This window comes from Elgaria multicarinata, chromosome 2 (genome assembly GCF_023053635.1).
Source record: "Elgaria multicarinata webbii isolate HBS135686 ecotype San Diego chromosome 2, rElgMul1.1.pri, whole genome shotgun sequence".
Lineage (NCBI taxonomy): Eukaryota > Metazoa > Chordata > Lepidosauria > Squamata > Anguidae > Elgaria > Elgaria multicarinata.
The window spans coordinates 91,548,692-91,560,690 of NC_086172.1; the positions used below are offsets into that span (position 1 = coordinate 91,548,692).

Here is an 11,999-nt window from a genome sequence, read left to right on the forward strand (position 1 = left end):
AAACAAAACAAGCAACCATAAAAGCACAATCACATAATCACTAATCAAGAATGGCTATAATCGACCAGTGATTAATTTATTGTGCTTTTATTATTATATGTTATGTTTTTATTATTCCTGTTAACTGCTCTGAGAGTTTACTAGAAAGCGGAATATAATTTTCTATCATTGTCGTCATTGTCTTGAGGTTTGTTTGTTTTTCACATCCCAAAATAATATAACCTGAAGAAAGACAAACCTTGTCCAATTTATTGGCTTTATTTCCTGCTTGGTCAATGATGATTATGGTGCTTTCATTCATGCTTGAAAGCATTTGTACATCAACTTGCCCCCTGCCCAGCCCCCGGGGCAGCCTGGACTTCACTAAGTGGGATCCCATGGGAGCAGCACACTCACTGCAAACATCCCTTTCCTCACTCTGGAGCCCCAGCAATAATGGGACTTTACTCTGTGTGTATCGTGGCAAGTTCCTCTTTCACAAATACTGGTAGTTATCTGAAGCTAAGACAGATGATTGCATTAATAATAAAATGCCATACCTGTGTATATCCTGTTGGGCTCTCTGGAGGGATAAGACAGCAGTGTGAATTTCCTTCAAATGGTTGCTTTCTTTCCCACACTGAGTACATGGACTTTCAAAACCTGTGGTGAAATGATGAGACCACAGCAAGATTTCATGAGTGTTTTTGGAATGCGGAGGAGCTCTGTCATTTCAGATGTGTGGCAGTTTTCATTTTTCCCCAGAGAGGAGGAAATGACTCCAATGTACATGGGGAATATAATATGGAGGCAGTGATGCATGGATCACAACCTGCTGATAGATCCATGAAACCCTGAAATCTTTCTTGATATTGCAGATTTTACAGATTCGTTCAAGGAAGATATCCACTTGCACATTAGGTCTTGTCTACATATGCAAATCCTGTATCTGTAAAAAACCCTCATCAAACTGACACATTTAAATCTGACAACAGGGGATGCTTCTAGATGAGGCTTTTAGAGCACCATCACCCTGCCTTGTTTACCTAATTTTCTGGGGGATCCAGATGACAACATCTTCCACTTGTCACCCTCCCATATTTTCCCACTGCTACTTCTGTCTTTTTTCTTATCACAAAAAATCCATTAATGGAAGAAGGAAGAAAGAGAGAGTAGCTGCAGCATGTATTCTGATTGGTATCACTAAGAGTCCTCCATATGGAAGCATCCTCAAATTCAGGCTGAAGATGCATCTTGAAGCTTTTGGGTGTGTGGGGAGGGGAAGCAGTTGCACAGAGCGGAGATCAGATGTTGAGAAGCAGAGGGAGGAAAAAGGTTAAGAACCTCCCCTTGCTTTGGTGCTGTGGTTTCCTTTCTCCTGGGCTCTAAGATATGCATTTGTATTTAGCCTGTCCTTACCCTTTCATAAAGATTTGTGACTGATGGACATCAGCGTACACAAATACTAGACTAAGAGGCACGAATGACATGCAGTGGGTTGCGGTGGGGGTGGGAGACCATGATTACCTACAGGGGATACTCTGTTTTTGTCCAATATCATTTTCAATGTGTGCTAGTTTGACATCTCAAAAACTACTGAGCTTCAAACATGAAATTCCCACAGAGGAATTCACTGTTTAGGCAAACTATACAAGTCATTTGTCCTTAAATGTATTATGATGGCTATTCGTAACTGTTGTGGAGAAGTTTTAGTAAATCTTGCATGTGTTTTTAGTCAGGATTTGGCAATGCTTCTTACTCTGCAGGCACACTGCATCAATAAAAGATATTTGCTTTGCCTGTTTTGTAATACCTATTCTCAAAGAGCAAAATAAAACAAAATAAAAAGTTGAAAAATAAATGGACAATTTCATGCATTAAAATTATTTTCCAAAACCTGCTCTAACTTGCAGGTCTTTAAAATAAGGAGGATACTTCCTTTAAATCTAGTTGTATTATCTTCAACAATTTCAGGGAAGTATGGATTCCTTTTCAGAGAACGCTGCATACATTCAGCAGTGAGCGCCGCCCTCGGCACAAAATGACATTGCTGCCTTCCTCAACCTGATACCCTCCAAATTTGTGGAACCAGTATCCCTATCCAGCATAGCCAATAGCCATTGGGCTGGGGATGATGTCACTGCGGGATGACAATGGGATTTACCACTGGATGTGGATGGATGAAGGGGACACATGGTATTAGAACCTTGTGAAATACGTACCATCGTCATCTGAAAGTTCCTGCACAGACTCTGGTGTCGAACAGCTGCTTTCAGTATTTTGGCTGTTGTTGGATGGTTGGTCGCTGGCTTTACGCCGTCTACAATCATGTGCAGACCTCTGAATGCAAAGGAACACCGACAAATGCATAAGTTTTACCAACTGACCTGAGTTTTCTAGAGTCAAAGGACATAGTTTACAGAACTAATAAGTATTTGGACTTCAGTGGGAGCTATGGATGCTCTTCATCGCAAGAGTTTGATCCTAGGCTGAAATCCTCAACCCCACTGGTTTCTGAGAAATAACTGAATGATGATCTGAAATAAAAATTATCTTGCTGGATTGCTGAGGTTCAAGGCCCACAAATTCAAGGTCCCACAAATGTTTCTGCAGCTCTACAGCAAGAGGGTTTTAAAACCCACGCCTGAGCATCATAGCACTACAAGTAGGATCAGTAACAAAATGTTGCAGCATATTCTCACCTTCTAAGAGGAGGACTCCTGTTCAGGGTTCCAACCATGCCCACCTCCAGGGCACTACATTCTATTCCTCCTTCCTCAGGTTTTCCATTTTTCCTTTCCAACATGCCATAGCAACTGAGCATGCACAGCCCTCACTGGGTTGGGCTTCCCTCCCCATTAAATTTTTTTAAAATAAAATGTTTCTACTTCTGCAGGTCTCAGGTTTCCTTTGAACATTCCAATACCTCCCTCTTGTTTCTCAGTGGCCCTATTTTCTATTGGCACTCACCACCTGATTTTGCTATTAGAGGGAGTGATATAGCATAAGGAGGAGACTTTGGAGTTCTGTAGCAGCCATTGCAGGAAGGGATTTCTCCCCATTGTTCCTCTCCCCTTTCCCACAAATCTTCCAGCTTGTAATCATACATTTCAATTTATACCCACTGTATTCCTATGGTACAGAGCAGAAAACAACATTTTCTCATCCTTTTCATCCTCACCCCTACTGCAATTTAGAGGCAGGTATCTATCATTCCCCATGTCTCACACAAAGAACTGAAGCTGAGGAACTCTGAGTTGCTCAAGGCCAGCCAAATAGCTTATGTCTAATTGGGAATTTGAACCTGGATCTCTAAAGTTCAATAGTTTATCAACTGACCTACTGGCTGACTAACCACTTTTAAATTCCATATACATTTAGTGAAATACCTATCCACCATAATCATCTGAAGTAACCCTTTCCCAAATCATTCAGGTGAAGCTGCAAATTGTGGTCAAGAAATCTTGAAACTGTCCCAGTTCAATATTGAGTTCCTACTTGGCCTGTTTTCCTGCAGATGTTCCACAAGTATATTGTTAATAGACTAAGATTTATAATTAGTGAATTCCTTTGTGTCAGTAGTGATTTTGTTATTTTAGCGAATATGTACATCTTTTTATTGCCTTTGTTTTTTTAAAAAAACTTTAGTTCAAACTGAAATAATATTCCATGGAAAAAAATCTTTGCAGACAGAAATCTTGCAAATCAGATAGTGATTGTAATTATATTGCCAAATCATTGGCCTCTGTATCCATTGTGAGATCACATTTCCCCAAACCTGGCTCAGAATGTACTCATGGCGAACTGACTACGTGAGCACAGGCTGCAATCTCGTTTGCCACCGTTCATCAAGCAGATGGCAGAAGGCCCCATCTCTCCAAACACCCTGGGAAAATGCCACATGCCCCACACCAGTGGACTTCTCAGAGGGGAACGAGTTACCTTGTGCCGTGCAACTTGGTTGCTGATACACATGTTTTTGTGAGTTGACATTCTATTGGATAAGTGCCGCTGCATGGTTTGAAGTATGCCATCCTTTTCGTACTGGGCAATGTCATTTAAAGGGTCCCAGGGCCTTAAACTTTCAAAAGGAAAAAGAAGCTTACGAAAGAGAAAGAAAGCCATCAAGAAGAAACGTATATCAAACATACAAGCTCCCTTTTGCCAGGCATCCATGCATACATACAAGTTGTCCCTATTCTATCCCATTTGTACTAGTCCTGCCCTCCCAAATACTCATGAAATAAGGGTCTATCTACATCACAGTCTTATATCTGTTTTATATTAAATTGTTATCGCTTCTCCAAAAGGATCCTGGGAATCGTAGTTTGGCAAAGGTACCAAAATGAGAGATTCCTAGTTAATCCTCACAAAACTATAATTCCTAGTGTCCCCCTGGAATGAGACTACTTGACTAGTTTACAAGGGTGGTGCCGACATGCCCAAAGTATCCCTACATGGACACCTCTGAATCATCGCAGGCTACCCATCACTCACTCTTCATATTTGTAGTGCCATTCGTTCGTGGTGCGATCATGCCAGAAGAGCAGGGGCTTCCACTCCGTCCCATTCTCCTTCCGTTCCTGTGCTACGTTCCGCTGCTCCTCTTCCAACACAAACTTCTCTTGAGTTGCCTTGTTCTGGTCTCCTTTGTTGATTGCACTTGTCACATGCTGCCAGAGTCTAAAAACATGAGAACAGAGGAAGCTGCCTGAGTTGGAGCCTTGGTCCATCTAGTTGAGGATTGCCAACACAGACTGCCAGCAACGGACCTCCAGGATTTCAGGCAAGAGTTTCTCCAGCCCTACCTGAAAATGCCTGGGATTGAAACTGGGGGCTTTGGCCTGCAAAGTATGTGCTCTACCACTGCACTACAGCCTTCTCCTTTAGCGGTCCAACATAAGTGCCTGTAGTAAGGCCTGGCCAGTAATGGGGTTCAGGGGTCCTGGGGAGGCTCAATCCAATCCAATATAAATAAAAAAGGGACCCCAAATGTGCTGAAAAGACGCCATTCTGTAATATTAACAAACAGTAGATGAACTGGAAGCTCACTGTCCAGAGCTCGGCCCCTTCACTCTCATCCTCATCTTGGTCCCTCCCTCTCTCTCTTTCTCTTGCTACACATGATAGAGTTCAGCTCCGCTAGGCTGAGCTGCTCCCTCGACAGCCGAGCGGTCTTCCCAAGCCACAGCAAGCAAGGCGCTGCAGTCCATTGCAGGGTTCCAGAGCTGCACTTCTCCCTCACTTCTAACACTTGGCCCTGACTACAACAGCAGGTGTTATGGCCTGCAGAAGACTTAGCCCCCTCTGCCCACCTCTGCACAACTGCCCCTCCCTGAAATTGAGCAAGGAACACGGGTAGTGGCCATATTCTGAGTCAGACCATTACACTGGCCCATCTGACTCAGTACTGTCTATGCTAACATAGACTGACTTCAGGTGTTGGGCCTCCCAGGAAGATAGCCATCAATAAGCCTCTCCCTAGTGCCAACTGAGGCCCCTAGCACCTGCCGCCACTTGGGCCCTGGTGGGGATGCTGCTGGAGCAGTCACCTCCTCTCCTTCATAGAACATAAGAAGAGCCCTGTTGGATCAGACCAAGGGCCTATTCTGTTCACACAGGAGCCAGCCAGCCGCCCACAGGAAACCCAGCAGTAGGCCATGAGTGCAAGAGCACCCTCCCACCCATATTCCCCAGCAACTGGTGTACATAGGCTTACTGCCTCAGATACTGGGGGTAGCAATTAGCCAAGCAGGCTTAACTGGTGTAACAGAACAGGAGCTGAGCAGCTGCTTGCCTCCAATTGGCCCGTGGTGGCCACCATATTTCACCTCCCACAGCCTGATAGTGCCACCACCACTGGGTAAGCCTGCTTGCTCATGAGAGTGGATCCCAGGGCCTTTGGTGTTGGTAGGACAGACAAGTCAATGCCCTCAGTGGACCCTGCCAGGGGTGGGGGCAGCAAATACTTCAGCATGCCAGGTGGTGATGCCAAACCTGACACTGACCGAAAGCAGCTGTCCAGGGTTTCAGATGGGAGTCTTTCCCCACCCCGCCTGGAAATGCTGGAGATTGATGTGGGGACCTTTTGCCTGCAAAGCAGGTGCTTTCCCGCCAAGCTACGGCCCTCCCCATGATGGTGATATGACATATTCAAGCTGGTTCCAGGTCATCTCCATTTGGGGAGAGGCGGAAGAGAGAAGCACCACTGAAAATGGGCGAGAAAAAAGAGGCGAGGCTCTGGTGCTAGTGTCAAAAGTAAAAATGGCTTTAATATAGTTTTTTTAAAAAAAGCTTATCTTGATAAATTATCAAGGATGCACTCAACATTTCGGATTACTAAGAATCCTTCTTCAGGAGTTGTAACACAAACTGTCAAGTATTCTTTTGGTATTCTCTTGTGCGAGGCTATGGCTTCTCTAGAATAACAGTCTCGGAGTTGGACTTGATGGCCTTGTAGGCCCCTTCCAACTCTGCTATTCTATGATTCTATGAGTGTGTGCCTGAATTGCCCGTCAACCTGCCTACTTTACCTCTCAGATTCAAACTCTGTTTGTTCTTCAAACAACACAATGTGACGCTTCAGTCTCTGTTTTCGGACCTCACTGGTTGGATTCCAGAAAATCTCTGTGCTGCCATTTTTCAGGTCATTTATATATACTTCTCCATCCTGAAAAGAAAAATAGAATTTTTTTTACAGGATTTAGGGTGCTTCCAGATGAGGCTCTTAAGGTGCAGTCAGGGGGGTGCAGGCGATGCCATCTTCTACTTGTGGCCTTCCTGTGTTTTCTTACCACTTCTTCCATCTTTTTTATTATTGCATTTATATCCCACCTTTTTTCCTCCAAGGAACCCAAGACGGTGTACACAATGCTCCTCCTCTCCATTTTATCCTCACAACAACCCTGTGAGGTAGGTTGGGCAGAGAGTCTGTGACTGGCCCAAAGTCACCCAGTGGGTTTCCATGACTGAGTGGGGGCTAGAACCTGGATCTCCCAACTCCCAGTCCAATACTTTAGCCGCTAACACCACATTGGCTCTCCACACACCACACTGGCTCTCTTTGTTTTTCTTTAACAAAGACAATCTGTTAAGGAGAAAAAGACAGAACAGCTGCACCAAGCCTTCTGATGGCTAGCACGAGGCGCCCTCCACCTGGAAACACCTGGGTGCAAGCAAACCAGTCAATATAGGGGCATAAACCATGGGGTGTGAGCTCAAGCCCCCACTGGGATTTCGCAGAGGGAGCAATGCTCATCCAGGAAACATCAGTAAGCTCACAGCCTGGCTGGCAGATTCCTCAGTCAGTCTCCAGTGGTCTGTATTGTTACGTGTTTGGGGGTCAGTCTAAATGACCTCCAAGCAAACCCTGCTTCCTCCTCAGCTGCCGAGAAGATCTCTTTGCAAGACCAAAGCCACTCTCCTCTGGATTAATTTCCTCCTAACCCCTCAGGCCTTGTGGGACAAAAGGTTGCCCATTTAGGAATTACAGTGGGTGTGTGGGTGTGTTGCCTTTTAAATACGTCTGAACAAAAAATATATATACACATAATGGCACGATCCAGCTACTATTAAACACTTTTAGCTACCTAAACTTATGCATGTTTACTTAGAAGTAATTTCAGAGAGTTCACTGGGGCTTACTTAATCATAAAGAATCTCCTTAAATTAACACAGTAAGTGTTGACTAATGAGTCAAAAGCATATTACATGTCAGACATTTTCAGACTGAGCACGGGAATAGGGTCGTGAAGGTATGTGATATTATTGCACTGGGTCATGGGGAAAAAGTTTGAAGAATGCTGGTATATTGTATAGGACTAGGGATGGTGGGCTAGTGTGTCAACTATCATAATATTAAAATTAAAATGTAATATTTTTGTTGAGTACTTGTTATTTTAATATGTGGCTTTAAACACTCTAGGATCCATTGTTGATGAAGGATGGTTTCCAGAAATAGAAATATATACATAATGTAAACAAATAAGCCTACCCCCCTTTCTAAGTTTAGCCCTATTCCCCCCCCCCCCTTGAGAAGTCTACATCCCTGAGTCAACAGACATATTCACTCAGGCTCAGCACGAGCTAAGTGAAAGGACAGACTTCTGATACGCCATTCTTTCTGACATCCTTTCCTCCCCACTGATGAATTGTACAATATAAGCTCCTTGGGGCAAGGACACTTTTTTTTGGTGCTTATGTTATTCTAAAAAATATATCTCAGGGATTTTAGGAATCATGCCATGGGCTTATTTATAAACAGTGTTTCTCTTAGGTACAATATATAACAACATTACAAAAAAAACCAAACCCTCTTAACACAGTTTCTTAAATGAGCCAGTGTGGTGTAGTGATTAGATTGACAATCTATCTAGGAGTGGTATGACCGAGGTTCTAATCCTCACTGAGCCATGAAACTCACTGGGTGGCCTTGGACCAGTCACCTTCTCCCTGTCTATTGTATCTTTGTGTTGCTGTGGGGATTAAATGAGGAAAGTGGAGAACTATGTATTCCACTCTGATCTCTGGTGATGATATTAATGATGATGATGATGATGTCTTGGGATTCTCAAATGTTATAGCTGACCTGTCCAGGCAGGTTTCTGGGTGAGAAATCTTGTAGGGTGAGAGCTGGTGCAAACTCTTCCTCCACTATCTCCAATAAAGGCAGGATCCAAGCCCACCTTTGCCATGAGTAGGGGAAAAATCACAGCAGAACAGACTATTAAGAGAGCCAGGAAATGTACCAATGCAGAAAGAGCAGGGTGATGTTGTTAGCTTGACATTCCTTGGGTTACGATTTTGTTTATGCTCCAAATGCTACCAACATTTCATCCTTGTCCATTGTCAATTTATTCTGAAAACTATCCCCCAATTAAGCTCTACTGCTGCTTGGAGGCTGAAAAGGTGACAGGTTTGATTTCTGTGTCTGTCCATAGAGGATGAACCAGAAAGTTAACTGACATAGCTAAGCACAGAAAATACTTTACTGCATATTCAAAAGCCAATCATTCCTGATGTTATTCTGCCACCAAGCCCAGTGTGTGAATATTTTCTATTATATGCGAAGTTTTCCTATTTACTTCAAACATTATTCTTTGGACTGACTTGTTGCCCTGAAGAGAAGCTGCCCTTTAACTCTTTGTACACTTATATCACGTCCTTCTTTCAAGGCAGGAAAATGAGAGAAAAGCACGCCTCTAAGCTGCACAAAAAAATTGCAATTTCTTAATGCCAACTCATTTTGAAAACTCTTCTCCAGGGCCACTGGTAAAACAAACCAATGTTATTTTCTACGTGGTTTTTTTTGTGTGTGTGGTCATTCTGCCATCACTTTTTATCAGGGCACACAGGAAACAAGAGCCTTTGAAACATGTTGGGCTAAATAGATTGTATTTTTGTGCACCTTAGAGTCTCTCTCTCTCTTCTCTGGTTCCGAACTGGTGCCTTCCCTCTTTTGCTTCTTCCCTGCAACATACATGGGCCACTTAATTTTATCCTCACATCCCCCAGTGAAGTTGGCTGAGGCAAGAGGCAATGGCTTGCTCAAAGCCACTGTCCGCAACATTGTGGAATTTATGGGCAGTAGGTGGCATACTGTAAAATGTGTATGATCTGCATTTGATGAGCCCTGGAGAAAAACAAGTCAAAATGCAACTACCACCAAGAAGGCCATGGGCTAGTCCATTCGCATTCTAAGAAACTAATCCTGCTCAGTTCCTGTAACAGAACATGTATAATGTTCCAATACCATATAAAATTACTGAGATGTTACAGGCTTGGTGATTAGGGGGCTTCCAGATGAGGTTGTTATCATGCCATCACCTAGCCTTATTGATGGAATTTTGTGGGGGTCCAGACGGTGGCGTCTTGCCCTCGTAGCCCTCCCATGTTTCCCTACCACTTCTTGCATCTTTTTTCTTACTGTAAAAATCCATTAAGACAAGACAGAATAGCTGCCCAATGCCTTTCAATTATTGATGCTGGGACCTGTCTGTCTGGAAGTACCCTAATACTGTAACATAAATTAAAAGTGGAGGAGGTGGGAAGGAGATATATATATATATATATATATATATATATATATATCCAAGGGCCACATAAACCTTAAGAGAGGCACCCTGTCAATACACAATATGTTGCAGAATACCCAACTGTGGCGTTACCCACATTTCTATTCCCTTAGGTATGTCTGCGTGAGTATGTCTAGAGAGTACAGAATGTTGGACTGAGTGGGTGTGGCTGGTGATGCTGTAGAAAGGTGGGAGGAGTATATATACGGGGGAGCTGAGTGGTCTGAGGTGTTCAGTTGGTGATTGGGTTTGGAGGGTAGATGTGTTTAGCTGAGTGGTTTCTTGTCAGGAGTTGTGTGAGGAATGAGTGAAAATAAGATCATAGGGACTAACGATTGTTATTATTAGATTTGTTACTACCAGTATTCTTAAGAATAGGCAGGAGTTGAATAGAATTTGAAGGAACTAAGAACTGTAAACCACAATAAACATTTTCTTTATTTTGCTACCATAAAACCACGTGTCAGTTTTGCTGTGTCTCCTGCTCTATTGGTTCATAAATAAACACATTACATTAAACCTTCAGCCTGATATATTCACAGAAAAGCCTTTTCCAAATCTCCTTACCTTTCCCCTCTGCTATAAGGGAAAGGTTATACTTTTCTTTTTACCCCTTCCTCAGGTATTTAAGTGGTGGTGCTTAGCCTGAAAGAAGTGTGCATGTCAAAGCATCGCACCAACCTTTTGTGTTCTTTAGGGGTACCCAAATGGCCCAGATTTCACAGGCTAGACATGCTGTCCCTGCATGTTTGGTCTTTGCATTCCAGATGTTTTGGGTGTTTCAGCTATGCTTTTGATCTGTGTAGAATGTGTGGGGCTTAATGCTAGCTTCCCATGGTGAGCCCACAAGAGTGCCCCAAGGAAAGGGTCCCTGCTTCTCCCCAAGGATCCCTAGTTTTTCCTCCTTCACTCTTATCACTAAGAGGAAACCTGGGGAGCTGCCCTCTGGATCTGCACTCCCAGCCCAAATACCGCATTGATCCAAAGGCCTTTCAAATGGGAGGGAGAGCAGCACTGAGGGGGATCCCTGTTGTTATCTCCTCTCACCCCCTAGAAGAACCCATGGATCTGTGGGGAAGATTAGGGAGCCTGGCAGGACGAATTCTGCATCTCTGGTCCTTACTAGCATTTGACTCATGCTCAGTGTCAGTGGAGGCTGGTGGCTCTGATGTTAGTGGGGTGATAAATCCACTCCAGGTTTCAGTCACAATCAATCAAAACTCTAAAAGAGCCATCCAAGATGCCATCAGCCTCTACTGGTGCTCAAGTTCATTTGTTAGATTGAAATCAAACTAAGGTTTCAGAATTTGATCTAGCAGTGGCAACCAGGACAGCAAGATTTATGTTTAAGCAAATAGGAATGTCTGTTGCATCTGTTTCACCCCAGAGCCACACACTTTTAAAGCCAGGCTCTGTTTCAAAGCATCGTAGAACACAACACTATTCCCCAGTGTCCCTCATCCTCCACTCTCCAGTTAATGCATACATTTTAAAACTGTCAGCAAAGAAGATTATGATTTCTTACCCAGTGTCCATCGAGGCTTGCCAGCACTTCTTCTCCTGATTTAATCTTCCCCGAGATTTGATTAATGCTTGTGCTGCCACCAAAGAATGGCTTTTCAGAGAGAGAAGAGAGAGAGAGAGAGAGAGAAATGCAATTCAGCCTAGAAAAACAACAACGATAGGCCAGCCAGGGACATTGATGTACCAGGATACCGGACTGAAACTGATCTTGTCTGGAGCTGCCAGTGAAGGGTCAGTTCATATTGTTCCTGTTGTGTGCCAAAACATGGGTCAAATAGATACATATTTCAGCTGGCTGCAGTACTCATCTGACATGCGGATAATTTATACAGTGCATGATCAGGCAAGGCTGTGCTTGGCTTACGATATGAGCACCAACCTGGGACAACTCTGGTGCTTAGAGATGGGTTTTTAATGGCTGCC

At 43.6% G+C, this 11,999-nt stretch overlaps 1 protein-coding gene across 2 annotated transcripts in view; it reads right to left on the reverse strand.

The window, feature by feature from the left end:
* OSBPL5 (oxysterol binding protein like 5) overlaps window positions 1-11,999 on the reverse strand; it is a 188,217-nt gene that overhangs the window by 3,380 nt on the left and 172,838 nt on the right. For both annotated transcript variants that reach the window (XM_063117173.1, XM_063117174.1), the window contains exons 16-21: window positions 11,578-11,667; window positions 6,513-6,649; window positions 4,477-4,662; window positions 3,922-4,060; window positions 2,202-2,319; window positions 540-642 (exon numbers count right to left, since the gene is read on the reverse strand). In XM_063117173.1, the coding sequence (XP_062973243.1) occupies window positions 540-642; window positions 2,202-2,319; window positions 3,922-4,060; window positions 4,477-4,662; window positions 6,513-6,649; window positions 11,578-11,667 (773 nt within the window). The remainder of the gene's footprint in view (window positions 1-539; window positions 643-2,201; window positions 2,320-3,921; window positions 4,061-4,476; window positions 4,663-6,512; window positions 6,650-11,577; window positions 11,668-11,999) is intronic.